The 15,772-nt window shown below is 44.4% G+C and overlaps 1 protein-coding gene across 1 annotated transcript; it reads left to right on the forward strand.

The window, feature by feature from the left end:
• Positions 1 to 360: 360 nt before the first annotated feature.
• ARL14EP (ARF like GTPase 14 effector protein) lies at positions 361 to 10,305 on the forward strand. Its single transcript, XM_088470411.1, has 3 exons — positions 361 to 534; positions 2,770 to 2,891; positions 7,905 to 10,305. Exons 1-3 carry the CDS (start codon positions 469 to 471, stop codon positions 8,128 to 8,130), a joined length of 414 nt encoding a protein of 137 aa, XP_088326537.1. The 5' UTR covers positions 361 to 468; the 3' UTR covers positions 8,131 to 10,305.
• Positions 10,306 to 15,772: the final 5,467 nt, after the last annotated feature.

A 15,772-nucleotide genomic window follows, 5' to 3' on the forward strand; every position in this document is an offset into this window, starting at 1 on the left:
GCGCTCCCGTCCGCCCTTAAAAGAGGGCAAGTCTCCTTTACCGAACGCCGCAGCCAGACGCAAGTTCAAACGCGACTGCGTACAACTTAAGAGTCACTCCCCCATGATACACTGGGCTAAATCATTAGTGATGTCTTTTCTTACCTACTATGTGCTTCTTCTGTCCACATGGGCACCCATATAGCTATATAGCAATATACTATGGGCCATAAAGTGGCTACAGAGGGCAGATCACAGATGCAGCCGGCCTCCCTGATGTGGAGAATACAAGCCATGCACCCCGTATTGCCGCAGGGCCGGAGATAACAACAATAATAATAACTCGTTCTGCAGCCGCCTGGGGGGAGTCACCATGGAAAACGCCGCCAAAACCATAGAGAGGACTTTTTGTTGACCCGCTCCGTCCCACTTCCGCATCTCTATGGCGCCTGCTGTGTGGGCGCGTCACGGGGAGGCGGGCCCCTGTAAATGGCGGCAGCTCCAGAGTCCAGTCAGAGTAACACGGGGATGCCGAGCAAGAAGCCACAAGGGAAAGTACGTGAGGGGGGCACGGCGGCTCGCTGGGGACATAACACCTCTGGGGAAGGAGGGGGAGCTGCCATTACACCGCTGACATGAGGGAGGTGAAGGTGTGCGCGGTGCTGTAGCGGCTGTACGCTCTCATTAACCCGGGCCTGGCACTGACCGTTTAGGGTAGGGTAGAGGCGACAGAGAGCCGGTCTGTAGGCTCAATCTAGTTACTTACACTGCCTGATCTCCATGATGTGGGCTGTGATGTATGGTATTTATTATTATGTAACACACACACACAGCAGCGCATGTTAGATACCAAGGGGCAGATGTACTAAGCCTTGGACAGAGATAAAGTACCAACCAATCAGCTCCTGCCACTTTTTTTCAAACGCAGCCTGTGACCTGGCAGTTAGGAGCTGATTGGTTGGTTCTTTATATCTCAGGAGCTGATTGGTTGGTTCTTTATATCTCGCCACTTTGGGGGGTATTCAATTAGCCGTGAGGTTTCCCCAGCCACCAATTACTGGAAAAAATCCCCACGGGGTGTGGGAAGGCTTACTCCCACGCTGAAAATAAAATCAGGATTTAGATGCGGAAACCCACTGATAACGTGTACACTACGGAATTAATGGGGTTTCCATTCCTGTGCCCCCCCCCCCCCATATCTCCCTGTGAACTGGATTCTGTGGTTCTTCAGCTGACTTTACCTTGCACACCCACCCTCCCCCCATGAGCTGCGAGGTTTGGTCTGACTGCAGGGGCTCGCGTGTGGGGTAATCCCCACTGATTGAAGTGCAGCAATTAGCCACGGGGTAAACCAGCTGCTAATTGAATACCCCTGTTAGTTACTCTCCAAGGCTTGGTACATCTCCCCCTATATCAGTCACTCACGTCTGTCCCTGCCCTAGTGGATCTTGCGCTCTTTATTCCCTATCACATATACACGATGGGGTTACACTTCTGTCAGAAACCAATTGCCCTACCAATATGTGTTTTTGAGAGAGTGGGATTAAACAAAACATATGAGCTCCACACAGGTTGTGTCTTGGTCAGCTCAGGACTGTGAGGCAGTAATGCTAACTACTACACCAACCATGGTGCCCAATGTTTAGGGTTGTGAGAATGTTACAGTATAAGGTAGATTCGATGAGCTGGGCTACCTGTTCCATCATCATACCATTACCAGTCAGCATGATGTCTCTGGTAGCTGTGCGATTGGGGAAGGGGTAGAGGGTTTGTCGGATTTGTCATGTCCGGTATTGAAGGGGAGGTGATAAAGTAAAGATTGCAGTGTGCATACATGTGAGTTGAGTTCAGGTCTTTCCATATTCTTGGAGGAGGGGAAATGGCGTTTGGGAGATTGCGATTCAGCAGATCAATCGTAATCCGCTATCAAGTAACTTCTATTAAAATGTTCCTAGTGGAGTGTATTGTATATCTGAGAATAGAGGCCCCCCAAATAATGGATTGTGGGCGGTGGTGGAACTCCTGGAGGCAATTGCAGCGTTTTCCTCTGGGTGCCATGTGGGGACAGATAGGGGAGGAATACCAACATCTTTAGTCCTGAGCAGTTTGCATGCCCACTCACTCAAGCTAGAGTTCCCCCAAGATCAGTGATTTATCTTATACAAGAAGGGAGAGAGGGGAATTGGCTGTACCTGTCTCCAGGTGCCGTGGCCAAACTACCAGCCCTGATTCTGGGACCCTATTTGGACTTCCAACCCACAGCTTGTGCCTCTCAGTGTTGGTGAACTTGTTTCTTGAGAGAGGCCAAGAGTAGCAGTTGAACACTGATATTAGGATATAACAGAAAAACTGGGATTGCAGAACTCTGTGACACATGCACTTCTCATTCACCACTGATTATATGTAACAAAGGGCTATTGGTACAACCCTCATCATCTGCCTCCTGATCTTTCAGTGTGGCTAAAGTGCCAACCACCATTCTGCAAGTCAGGCAGCGAGACAGGTTTCAGTGATCACTATTTGCTATATAGTTTACAGCCACAGCTGAAAACTGGGGTCTGGGACAGCAAAATGTTGTGGTTTGTGATTGGAGACAATTTTATTAAACTGTTTTATAGACTTATTCATAGCTGATTTTACCCCCGGAGCAAGCTATGGGGACCCATTGTCAGGCAGTTGCTGCTAAAGTTGGTAAAATTATGTGAGCATAAAACAAGACCTGCCGTGTCTGGGGTTAGGAAGGAAATGTTTTGGTGTATAGTTGTAAACTTAAGTCTGTATTTTGTTCAGGGGCGTGCTGCCAAAGCCTTAAAGTCGTTGCAGTTTGCGAACCCAGGGCGGCAAACGGAATTCACGCCAGAAACTAGCACAAGAGAGAAGAGGAGACAGACAAAGGCAGCTGGTTCTGACAGGTCTGTTTGCTTTTCTGTATGTCTAGCCTGTTTTTCACACTCAAACGGTTACAACTCTTTTTATTATATGGCTAGAATTTCATACTAAGATCCCACGTGTGTTATTGTGTTTTTACTAGCATTGAAGCAATTATTTCCACTGTTTGGAAGACAGTCCAACTTGCCTTTAATCGCCAAGTTGTCTACCCCACTTCCATAATTTCCTAATATCCTAAGTACTCGTAACTTATTTGGCCAAACATTTGCACAGTAGATGGAAAGAACATAAAGTAACTGCAATGCATATACTAGCGTTCCCGCTAGGCTGTTTTAGCGGGGCGCGGCGCCCTGCCCTCTTTCTGGAAGGCAAAAAGCACCCTGCCCTCCAGAAGGAGGGCAAAAAGCGCCCTGCCCTAACAGCCTGCGGGAACTGTCTTCACCCGCGGGTCGCAGTGTCCTGCGGGTGAAGAAATGTGCGGTGACCGGTCACCGCCGGAGAATAGACGCCGGGCGCATGCGCCCGGCATCTATTCTCCCTGTCTGCAGGGCTTGGGGGCTGCCCGGCGTGTCCGTAAGTGCCGGGCACGCCCCCAAGAGTGACAAAAAGGGGACGCGTCTTATAGACATGCCCCCTTTTTGATGACCACGCCCCCTTCTCGGGCGCGCGCACGAACGTGCCCTCTCTAGCTCCGGCGCCCTGCCTCGCACCGGAGCTAGAGTGAACACTACATATACCGTTAGCCTCCAATGTTGCACGGTCTTTTCTGAAAGTTAATATCATGTGACATTCTGGTTGTATAGAACACAGGTCCTCAAACTCTGGGGCTGATTCAGACCCGCTCGCAAGCGGGTCGATGTTTTCCCCCTCCGCATGCGCCGCCTCCAGCGTGCGCATGCGCGAGACCCGGGCAGTGACGGGCACTCCGTCGCTACGGGTCTCACCCCAAACCGGGGCGGCTGTCGATTGTGATTGACAGCTTGCCCCGTTTTGGAGGCGGGCAGAGGGGGTGGCTACACAAACGGAGGCGTTCCCGAAGGAACGCCTGCTTCCGGCTCTATGTAGAGCCGGAAGCTCACTGGGGCTTACGGGAACGAGACCCTACCTCAAGGGTCTCGTTGCATGCCCCGATCATCGCGACCATCACCTGGCCGCTCGCAAAAGCTGTGGGTGGTCACCCACAGCTATGCGAGCGGCCAGGAGGCCGAAACAAAAACAAAAAAAACGCCCTGATTCAGAGCGAGCCGCCGGGTCTGATTCAGGCCTTCTGTCCTCAGGACACTAAATAGTGCATGTTTTCCAGGTCTCCTCAGAGTGACAAGTGAAATAATTATAACCACCTGTGGATCTTTTAAAATGTCAGTGAGTAATGAGTACACCTGTGCACCTGCTGGGTGACCTGTGTGGGTTCCTGACGACCAAGTTTGAGAACCACTGGTATAAAACAAGTCTCTCCAGTACTGTCATTCTACTATGGGGCTATGGCGATGAGCAACATTTCATAGGCCCAACTCTTTAGTGTTTTAGGCTGTTTGTGGACCAACATGTTGTTGCAGTAAAGTGTTACGGGGTTTCCCTTAACTACAGACTCCTTGCTTATTACACAGTTCTAGTTGAATGATGCCAAGCAAAAACGGATATTTGTGGTTAGATCATATATTCTAAATGTACACATAGGAACAACATGTTTTCGGCATGCAGCCGCCTTGACCAATGCACTTTGTGCACAACAAATCGCCTGTTTAGTTACCTATCCCTACCTGGAATTTAAAACACAAGTCTGTCAATTGAATACCTGCACATGTTGTAATATAATTCCAGCACATGCAAAGCTGTGACACACTGGATACAGTGGAATAGTGGTGTTTGCGATTGTAGCTGAGACCCCAATAGTCTCCACCTGTTATGTTATATCCTAAACCTAAAAGTTGACTTATGTAGAAAATGATGAGGAAATGCTTCACAACACTGTGTAGAGACTCGTACACTCACTCACGCGCTCTGTGGGGAAATGGGAACCATAAAAACATTGACAGGGTTTAGTAATGCATTTTAACGTGCTGTAACCAATACAATGTGTTTAGCTGGTAGAGAGACATATGGGAAATAGGTTGGGCAGATTTATTTTATAGAACAACAGAATGAGCCCATATGGGTGTCGCTCAACCAGTTTAAAGTGCCCATTATGGGGCATATTCAATTAGCTGTGAAACGTCCTGTACTTTTCGCATGCCGGTCTTTTCGCCGACATCGCTGGTTTTCAATGCGAAAAAGTATCGCACTTATCCCCGTATTCAATTAGAAATCAGCTAAAACTGGACCCGGCATAACTGTTACATGCGAAAAGTCCTGTCAGATTTGGGGAAATCAGCCTGACCCCTCAAAAGATGCACTAACATTGGGGATCACTATAGATACCCCCCGAATAGGCCTGCTGAAGGTATTTGGGGTACTTAAATGATCTCAGCTTCTAATTAGCGTCTTTGCATAAGTGGTGAAGAATAGCATTTAGGAGTGTTTTTTGGTGAAATTAAGTAGTCCCAGCAAATTTGGGGTACCTGAAAATGGGTGCTAGTATATTTTAAAGTTGCTAAAGTGAAGTTTAAAAAAAAAATCCTACCTGTCGCAACCCCTGCAAACTTAACACAGGGGGGTTTAGGGGGCAGGGGCTGCAGTCTATTTAGCTAGTTTTTAAGTGTGTCCCCTAACTTTGGACTTTTTCACCCCCAAAATGAAAGTACTTTTTTGGGGTGATCTAATGTATTTTTAAACTTTTTTTTTTTTTTTACGCAGTTTACTTTTGGGGGACTGTCCCAAAGATTGGGGGGGGGGGGGGGGGTTTCCGAAGTTTGCACCCAAAACCCCAAGTATGCACCTTTTTTCGACAGTTATTCATAGGCGAAACTTTTTTGCAGGTTCCATTGCATTGAGTTTCCGCAATGGCGAGAAATGACGTCACTCACGATATCTTTTTCGAGGATTCAGACTTTTTTCGACGCTAATTGAATACGGCCCTTAGTATCCAAAGCAGAGGTTCTCAAACAACCCTCACGTTTTCCCAACAGGTCATGTTTTAAGGGTTTCTGTCTGTGTAAAATGGTGGGATACTTATTGTCCCTGCCAAATAAATGATCTACAGTGAATGATTAAAGAAATCCAGAAAACCGGACCTGTTGGTACTTGAGGACTAGCGATGAGAACCACCGCTCTAAAGGAAGTTATAGAACTGTAAAGCCAGCCATGTGTGCTGCAATACTGCCAGCCGGATACCACATTTTATAATAGAGACTTAGGGCCTGATTCAGTATCAGACGCAGGTCGAGCGATTGTTTGCCGTCGCGCGTGGGTATAAGCTGCACTGCGCAAGCTCTACGATTGCAGTACGACTATGGATGCACAGAGGGATCCATCGCAGAGTGAGTAACGGGCTTTGAGCGTTTGGGGGTGATGACGGGGGGAGTGGTCGAAAAAACGCAGGCGCACCTGTCCGTTTGTATGCCATTGCTTGGGCATGCATTAACTAGTCACTCCGATGGCATACACAGCTTGAGAGCCCACTGCGTGTGCGGAGGCTTGCAGTGTCTGTGACAAGGTCAGACTTGCTGTAAACGCTGCGTGTCAATGGTATCAATGTTTACGCAGAAGAGCGACACTGGACGGATGTGAGAAAGCAGTAGTTGGGCGTCTTTATATACCGGCTGAGCATGAGCGTAGTTTCACTGCTACTTTCCGTACGAAATCGCAACTGCGATCAGTACTGAATCCAGACCCTTAGGTCACATCTTCAAGTTGTTCACTGCCAGCAAAGGCTCTGGGCTAGTTGATGACCTATGAATGTTTTTTTCCAGCATCTTGAATAGAACTGCCTGTTACTGCTACCTTGTGTCTTGTTTGCTGGACCTGTCCAACAGAGGTGTACTTTTATTTTACCTTGTTTAGCAAAATATTTTTTTTTTTTTTTACCACTAGATGGCGATATGACACCAGACATCATATTTAACCAATGTTAGTGCCTAGGAGCCTTCCTGCTATAACTTTATTAAATACTATAACAGTCCGGCAGTATTTTCATATGGCAGGGGGGAGTTTTGACTGGGGCGGTACACAGGTCAAACCGTAACGCAGGTGTCCTAAGGCGAACTCAGGGAGGACAGAAACCTCCCGTGGAGCAGAAGGGTTAGTAGTTTGCTGTCGATCGCTTGTCTGATTTAAGATTTGTTTGACAGTGAAGTCTTGCTAGATATTGGTCATTTGCTGGTTACAGATCCCCCAGTAGATTTGGCTTTATGCTTCTGAATTGTTTGTTTGTTTGTTTTGTTTTATTTTACATGTGTTTATTACAGCAGCTTTTCACATTTGTAGGCCATTGTTTGTCCTTCCACTGAATGGGTCACAAGTAGCATAGCTGATGCTTCATTTAAGACCTTGTTTTCTAAACTAATCTTCACTTTTAGGTATTTTTTTTGTGCTTTAAATCTGCTTTAATGTGTTTTTTTTTGTTTCTTTATAATGTAAATATTTTCCATTTGTGTAAAGAAAAAAAATATTCTGTTCTAAACCATGGCCTTTTCATCTACTTAATGCTTTAAAATATATGGGGTGTTATGTACTAAAGGTCGATTTAAATTTATTCAAAATTGATTAACATCGATGTGTTTTTTAGGCTAAATTGCACATTTACTAATACTTAAAAAAATCAAATAAAAAAATTGTCTTAGTAAATGTGTGATTTAACCCCAGACACAGAGCATCGATGTTGATCGATTTTAAAGCGATAAAATCGAAAAAATAAAAAAATTGACCTTTAGTAATGCACGTTTCCGGATGTTACAGTATGGAAAACCGTGCTTCTTCTTACACCTTTTATATACAAGCGATAGTAACGTCCAGCAAGGCTCCAATGGGAGCGTACACTTTGGTTGAGTTGGCGCCTTGGTAAAATGACAGCGCATCGGCACATCTTAGCGTGCCCGAATGCGTACTCCTCCCATAGAAATTCACATTGTAACTTGTGTAAACATTTTTATGTTTTACAGACAAACCATACCCTCAAAGAACAAGGTCTACGATAACCACGGGATCCTCCTAGCCAATGGTATGGATCTCTGCGACTGCCTGGACGAAGATTGCATGGGCTGCTTCTATTCCTGCAGAAAATGCGGCTCCAACAAGTGCGGTGTTGAATGCAGATGTGACCGTAAATGGCTTTATGAACAAATTGAGATAGAAGGAGGGGTAACCATACGTAATAAACATGCTTGAAGCGGGGGGGGGGTTCATTGAAGATGGAAATTTACTGGCATAAGACCCTTTAGTCAATATCCACTGAAGACTTCACTGTCGCAGCAACAGAGGTGGCTTCTATGTGGCGCTGAAGCCCATTTTGTTTCAGGCCTCATTTTTCTCTATTCAGAGTCCTGTGGATTCGAGTCTTTCTGTTTCTAGTTTAGTTGGAGAAGCTGTTTTTCCATAGGACTTTATTCAAAGCAGATGTTCATACCTAAGAGAATCTTGCATTACTTGCTTAATCGTATCCGCTTTTTGCAATTGATACAGGATAAATTTTTTTACTTGTTGGGAGATTTTATAGTACAGCATGGAAAGCTTTGATATTTTTTCAGTATGTAAAGATTTTGCATTTCTCACTTTCAAAAGCCAAAGTTTGACTGCAGTTTGCTAGTTGTGTGTTCAGTTTTGTTACCCTCCACTATATTTATATTTGATTTAAACTCTCCCATTTCTGATTGTTTGAGGTTAATTAGAGACGGATTGTGCAGTTCTGGTTTTATGGGTGTATTTTTGCATATCCAGAATAAATTGCTCATTTTGATCAGTGACAAAATGGCAAAGCAATAGATCAAACCTATATTTCAGAATTGCCAGTTTGAAAGCAGAGCTATATTTTCAGTTCGGGTTTATGCTATGAAATGTAGGGACCTTGAGAGGTTATCCCTTAGGGCTCGTGCTTGTTAATGACTCATTTTCCTCTATCATATCTGGGTGAGCCCCACACTTAAAGGGTCGTTAAAGGCTATACATAACCTACAAGGGTTACACCGTTGAAAACCTAAAATAACAGTGACTAATTTCATGCCACTAAATCCTTCCATTGTGACCCAAGGAAGGGAGTGTAGCTGTCATCCGTGACCATGTCTGCAGGAAACGGGATTTCTAAGGGGTCCCTGTCCGTCTTGTATTCTGATTGTCCGCGCGTACCCTGTTTTCAATCCAATCCTTAGAATGGTAACTGCAGCATGGAAGGAGTGTGAGAACAGAGATTGGGATGTGAGTTAAGGTACAGAGGGGTGAGTAAGATATCTGTTCTATAGAGGAAACAGCAGTGTCCCCGATAGCACAGAGTTAGGGATAGGAGGCTCCAGTCACTAATGAAGGTCTGTGGTGTTACCTGCACCTTTATTATCAGTCCAACTGTTTTTGTGTGTGTGTGTGTCTGGGTTCAGACCCATGTATTTGTATTCGTACTTCAAGAATGGTCGAACAGGGATATTGTATTAGTTATGCTGCAATGTATTATGTAAGCAACATCTGGAATGCTCTGGGGTAAAAGTTAGGAAGGAGGGGGCACGAATTTAACCCTCAGCTCCAGTCCAGCACATGCTCCTTTATAAAAGCACTGTATAGGGGGATGTAATAGGGTATGAAGTTTGTAAAAGTGCCAGGTTTGTTTTACTCCTTCAAAAAAGGAAACATCTTCACTTTTATGAATCTCCCCCCTTCTCCCTTTATATTTTGAGCTTGGATGAGGTTAAATAAGTATACCTAGAGCTGGTGGCTCCTCCCACTCTCAGCCACTCCCCTCCCTAAATTATCTGATTGGTCCTTTTAATTATATCAGGTGACAGGACTGGTGAATGGAGGAGAGAGGTGTACAACATGCCAAAAAAAAATCTATTGAACTCTATAAACAATGATTTTTGCCCCAAGTTTCCCTTTTAATAACTGCTTTTTATTCATAGACATCGTTTCCAACCTCTCTGGATGGATATTTTTATTTGGCTTCCAATTTATATTTTCTTCCTCCCCATCATCCGTATTTTGGGCTTGACGATGTTGATAGGATGGCTCGGTAAGGAACCGGTACACTTCAGTTGTCATGCCAACCAGACCCCATTAATACGCAAACATTGTATTGCCGCATTGTACAGGAAGCTTTGCAGAGCACCAGTGTATTTAGCAGGGACCAGGTGACTGTGGGTGCTGCTCCCAGAACCAGGATAGCTATATCCGTATGACATGCCTTTTATACTACGTAGGACAGTTGCTAGCCTTTCCTGTGTCCGTGTGTGGCTGTTTCCACTGTGTAGGCGATGAGTTCACCTTATCTGTCACAGGTAATTGGAATAAAGCGAATTGAAAAGGTTGACTGTGAACAAATATACTCAGGTATAATAAAAATAAAATATTCCTTTTATTGTCTGTTTCTGTAATATTTTGTCTGCCATATTTTACGTTTGAAGGCAATGCCTACTGTAACTTTAAATGACAGGTTATATCACTTGTGTCCATGCCTTGTAAAGAACTAGATGCATCTTACTGAGTGAATGGCATCCAGTACCCTAACAGGGTGTGTGCTTCACGTGTGGACCCAGTTTACATCTTGTTCTTAAGTGTCAACAAAACTTACCTTTTCTTTTGTGCAATTTCCATGTATGTTAGTAGCATAAAGAATGACCTGTTGACATCATGCACAAAGGGGTATTCAAGCGAAAGAATAAAAATATAGTAAATACAGCCCTGATTTTATATGATAACATTGTATAATTATGCACACCTGCAGTATTTGGTGTTGGTTGTGTACATCACTAGTCCTCCACCAGGGGGCAGCCTTTGGTTACAAAGCTAAGCAGTGAGATATTAATGAGTACATTGTGCAGAAATGAGGACCTCAATAGCCCCTAATGCTATTAATTTGTAATAACAAATGTCGGAGCAAGCTTATGAGGGATCTGCTTTCTTTATCTGGCCCGGCTCTATAGGTTTTACACATACATAAACACACCCTGGTTTCTGTGAAACCTAGTGAGGAAGTAATAGAATATTATCATGAGAATGCAGTGGAAATGGCACACACAATATATAATCTGTGCAAATTACTGAAACAAATGCTATGAGAGCTACTTGTTCCGTTTGTCTACAATGACATCTGAATACATAATGCAGGAACGGAAAAGAAACCGATGATTGCTATAACAGTTTGGGAACATGGTTTCCCCCTATGCACGTTTTGAGGTCCAGTAATGAAGGACCATGAAAGGACCTTAATGGATCTATATACTAAAGGTCCACAAAGTAGACAGACCAGTTAGCAGCCACAGAGGTAAGGTCCCCATACACCAGCAATCGGTTGTGACAATTCTGCAATTGATTGTGTATAAAAATCTGCAATGTATGGGCTTCACAGATTGCAACCAAAAAGTGATTGGAATTGTTAAATCAGATTGTCCAACATGTTGGATGTCACAGATTGATTGGGGCTGTAGTTTGCTAGAGTATGAACATGATCAGCAGATTTGCAGACCGTTACCAGTAAAATGATGGAGCCTTTCAAGATTTGCAGATTTGTGTTTGCTGCAATCAATCTGCAAATCACAGAAAAAGATTGTAGTGTATGGGTGCAGATTGCTAGATTGGGAAATCCTAAAATAGGGCAATAAATCTTCAAATTGTTCAATTGTGGTTTTCAGATTGCTGATGTATGGGGGTGTGCCTGTAGATGATTATCGGAGAAAGCATGACTGCTGCCTGGCGATTGGGCGTTGATGTTGCCATGGGGGGCAGTATGGGCATGATGAGTTTGTTGGATATGGGCTGTTTGGTAACATGACTTTTCTTTCTCTATCCCACATGTGTACTGTATGTATTTTTCACCAAACCGCCGTATGCTCTGCACAGCAAACAAAGTATATCCATTGCTGTAGCATGTACTGTACACATTTATCTGGTACATTCGGATAAATATTGGCAATCGTTGAGAGGATAAAATACCTTTTAAAAGGTAATAACCTATTATATACATTTAGGGGGGGACTTCAATTTGACCTGATATTTTTTTGTGTGCGAGAAATTGGTGGGTTTTGTGTTTGTTTTTTTTTAACACCCAGTTCAATTGTTTCCCATTATTCCACTCAAAAAAACACAGTATTCTCGTTAACACACGGGATGTTTTTGCAGCTGGAGCTAGATTATCGAGCATTTTTTTTTTTGCGCTCTGGGTAGGCAGAGCCTCACTGTCATACTTCAGAGATGTGATATAAAAATTATTTGAATAATACAAAGAAGATATTTATAACTTATTAACATCTTTGTTTAGTGTTAACTAGAAAATGATTACAATAAACAGCTTTGTAGAGCTTCCTGGGACTGCAGGAAGATGAGAAAGCAACAGCTCAGCCTTGCTTCTGTATAGTCAGACACTGCTTGCAGAGCTGGGGGTGGGGCCACACCATGGGCAGTAAGCTGCACAGAAAGAGAGCTAATAGAGGCATGCCTCTGAGTATGGGGGATGTGCCTTGAGCACTGAAGGACACCTTTGATGTGTTGCGACCAGGAAGTGCACTGCAATGTTTAGAGATCAGAGCTCAGCAGCAGCAAGAGGAGACAGTGATGCAGGTAGGAGAATTAATGGGTACTGAAGCTTATTGTAGTGAGGGGAAGAGTTACAGTGAGTAGGGGGTGAGACAGGCTCCCAGCAGTCAGACCCATCTCCATGTGTGCCTCCCCAGCCATTGACCTCACTGCACGTCATTGGCAGGCATAGGTGTTGCTTTAAAACTGCCTTCAAAATGCAATATTTTTTTTTTGTGAACCCTCTTAATGTGTAGAATTTCAGGGAGGGGGGGGGGGTGTAAGATACAGAGGTAACAGAAATAATTTCTGTGTTGCTTATGTGAACCCAGAGCCCTCTGCAAAACACTAACGAATGCAGCAGGGAGAGTGAAGTAATGAATTACAATCACATCTCACATGACATGCCATCCTCCACATTTGCATAACATCATTCATTTTGACTTCTCCAAACTTAAAGTGATGGAGTCATCCATCACACAATTTCAGCTGCCTGATATTTCCCTGCACCCCGAGGATCCGGCTAAGGACCCCCCCAATCACATCAGATCTCTCCCCCTTCTCAGTCCGCTAATTCTACATGTTTTCAAGCCCGTTAACAAGCCAGGCCTTGCAGCCAGCTCTGCGGCTCCCCACGGATGTCAGAAATTGCTACTGACATCTCAATTTGGACAGTTACTTTTTCATTCTTCAATAACAATATAGAGGGAAATTTACTTCGGAATAAAAAGCAAACAGCGCATAGCAGCAAAGGCACCGCGTTCTGCTAAATAGCCTTTTTCAATTACTGCTGTATTTCACATAGGGTAATGCAATTAAAAAAATCATCACAAGAGATGGAAGTCAAGGTTACAAGCCAGGATTTCTGCTATAGCCCTGGCTGAGTTAATACAATTTTTTTTGTATGGCAAAGGTAAATATAATGTGCGTTTTGTACAAACAAAGGAAAGCTGGAGGTTGTTTGTAATTTCCCTGCATGAGTACTATGTGCCTGAACTAGCCAGAGTATTAGAACATATTGTATTCCTGTATAGTTATTGTTCATATATCGATGTTATTATTTAAAGTTAGGCCTTGAAAACTGCATATTAAAACAGTATAAGCTATGTTTTCCTATATGCTGTCGGGTGAACAATGTGGGGGCAAAAACCTGAGATGTGTGAAATTAATCCAATTTGAGTAGGGATTAATATACTAATAATTACAAGCTTACACGAGTACTGCGATCCGTTGATGAAGGGCTATTAACAGTACCTAGAATCTCCCGGAATTCGTCTGGGGGTTGAGCTTTCAGTTTTGTGGCTCCAATCTTATGGAACTCACTTCCCCGCACAGTTCGAGAGGCCTCCACTCTAGAATCCTTCAAAAATAGACTCAAGACTCACCTATTCACCCAAACATTTCACTAATGTCCCTTGTTTAAGCTTATTTTGTGTTTTGTACTGTAAAGGCAAATGTAAAGCACTTTGAGTCCTTTCGGAGAAAAGCGCTATATAAATAAAATTATTATTAATATTAATAAATACAAACACTAGATGAAATACCCTGCAAAAGAGAAACTCTTCTGGGTCGAACAAGAATTTGTGACCCATTAAATTGAGCATAGTGACAATACACATGTAGGATCAGATCTAGGTTAACACACACACACACACACACACACACACTCTCACTCTGTTAGTCGCAGGCTTTTAGCTCCTGGGATAAGTGCCCGGAGCTAATCAATTATTCAATTATATCCCGCAGTAAGGCCCACATCCGGGATCGGTATGAACACTGGCAGTGACGATCCCGACAGGTAAGTTAGTTATTAACCTTCCACCCCCCCCACCCCCCAATCCTAACCCTCCCTTAGAGGTTTAGATGTGCCTACACCTAACCCCCCCCAAGTGCCTAACCCCCCCCCCATTCCCCGCAGCCTAAACCTAAAGGCCCCCATACATCAGAGATTGATTGCAGCAATCGTGCAATTTGCAATCGATTGTGTATACAAATCTTTCCCTTTTTCAATCGATTGCAGAGATGCCACAATCGATTGAAAAAGGGAAAGATTTTTATACACAATCGATTGCAAATTGCACGATTGCTGCAATCAATCTCTGATGTATGGGGGCCTTAAGTCTCCAGGGGGGGGGGGCCTAACCCTAAGTTCCCCCTGGAAGCTACTAACCGAAACCCTGCGTCTGTCCGTGCCGGCCGGCTTACCATCGATCGGGCGGCGGGCTCCCAGCGTAGGTTAAATGACAGGCGGCGGTATTTCGACGCCTGCCATTAGACCCCTGCCGGGATTAGACAGTCGGGAAGCTGGCGGTCGGCATTTCAAAAGTTTGCTTCCTGACCGCATCCCCCACATCCCACTTTGAGCTCAGCAGCTAACGCACAGTAAGGTTTAGATTCTGGGTTAAGGGGGAGATGTACTAAGCCTTGAGGAGAGATAATGTAGTTGGAGATAAAGTACCAACCAATCAGCTGCTAAATCACTTTACAGGCTGTGTTTAAAAAAAAGACAGGAGCTGATTGGTTGGTACTTTATTTCCATCCATTTGATCTCTCAACAAGCTTTGATACATCACCCCCTATGTGCCCGGAGATCTGCAGTTACTGCGCGCAGTAAGCCCATTGAGGTGCAGATCTCTGTTTGCACCCTCCAAATGGTGCACCCTTGGGGGGGCTTACTGCGGGCTGTGATTGAATAACTCCTGTGTCTTAATTTGGGAGCTAAAAGTTCTCAGTAAGTCCTGCAGCTAATTGCTCCTACACTGCTAATAAGATGTGTAATGGGGGAGAGGGTTGCTACCCTCCGGCCACTGGGCAATCGCAGCTCTGTAATCATGCAGGTCGGCTGCGAAAATATGCTAATGAATGCAATCACAATGTCGTCGCACTGCCAGCATAGACTCCCACTGCCGCTATCTCGCATCCGTAATACCTTGCAAACCTCCATAAACATTGGTAATATCGAGTACCATCGGCCCCTCACGCAGAATTACAGCAGCCCTGACCTTAGAAATTGCTAACCTCGTTGCACGCTGGCTAATTTATGCACGCTCATGTAACGGCGTTCAGATGGACACTCCCCTGTCACCACCCCCAAATTCTCACTGCCTGTCAATCACTCTGATCGCATGGGTGCCGTCTGCATTTGCTATATACATCTTGCGCAGTGACTTCCGTTACCTTCACGGGTCCTCAGACTTTTTATGGACATGATTTTTGTTTTACATAGGTTACTGCATTATTTAGGGTCATTGTGATGGCTTTATATGTAACATTGGATTATATCCGTATAGTTTTTTTCTTACATTATCCATCTTTCCAC

This window comes from Taudactylus pleione, unplaced genomic scaffold (assembly GCF_031769625.1).
Source record: "Taudactylus pleione unplaced genomic scaffold, aTauple2 ptg000100l, whole genome shotgun sequence".
Classification (NCBI taxonomy): Eukaryota; Metazoa; Chordata; class Amphibia; order Anura; family Myobatrachidae; genus Taudactylus; species Taudactylus pleione.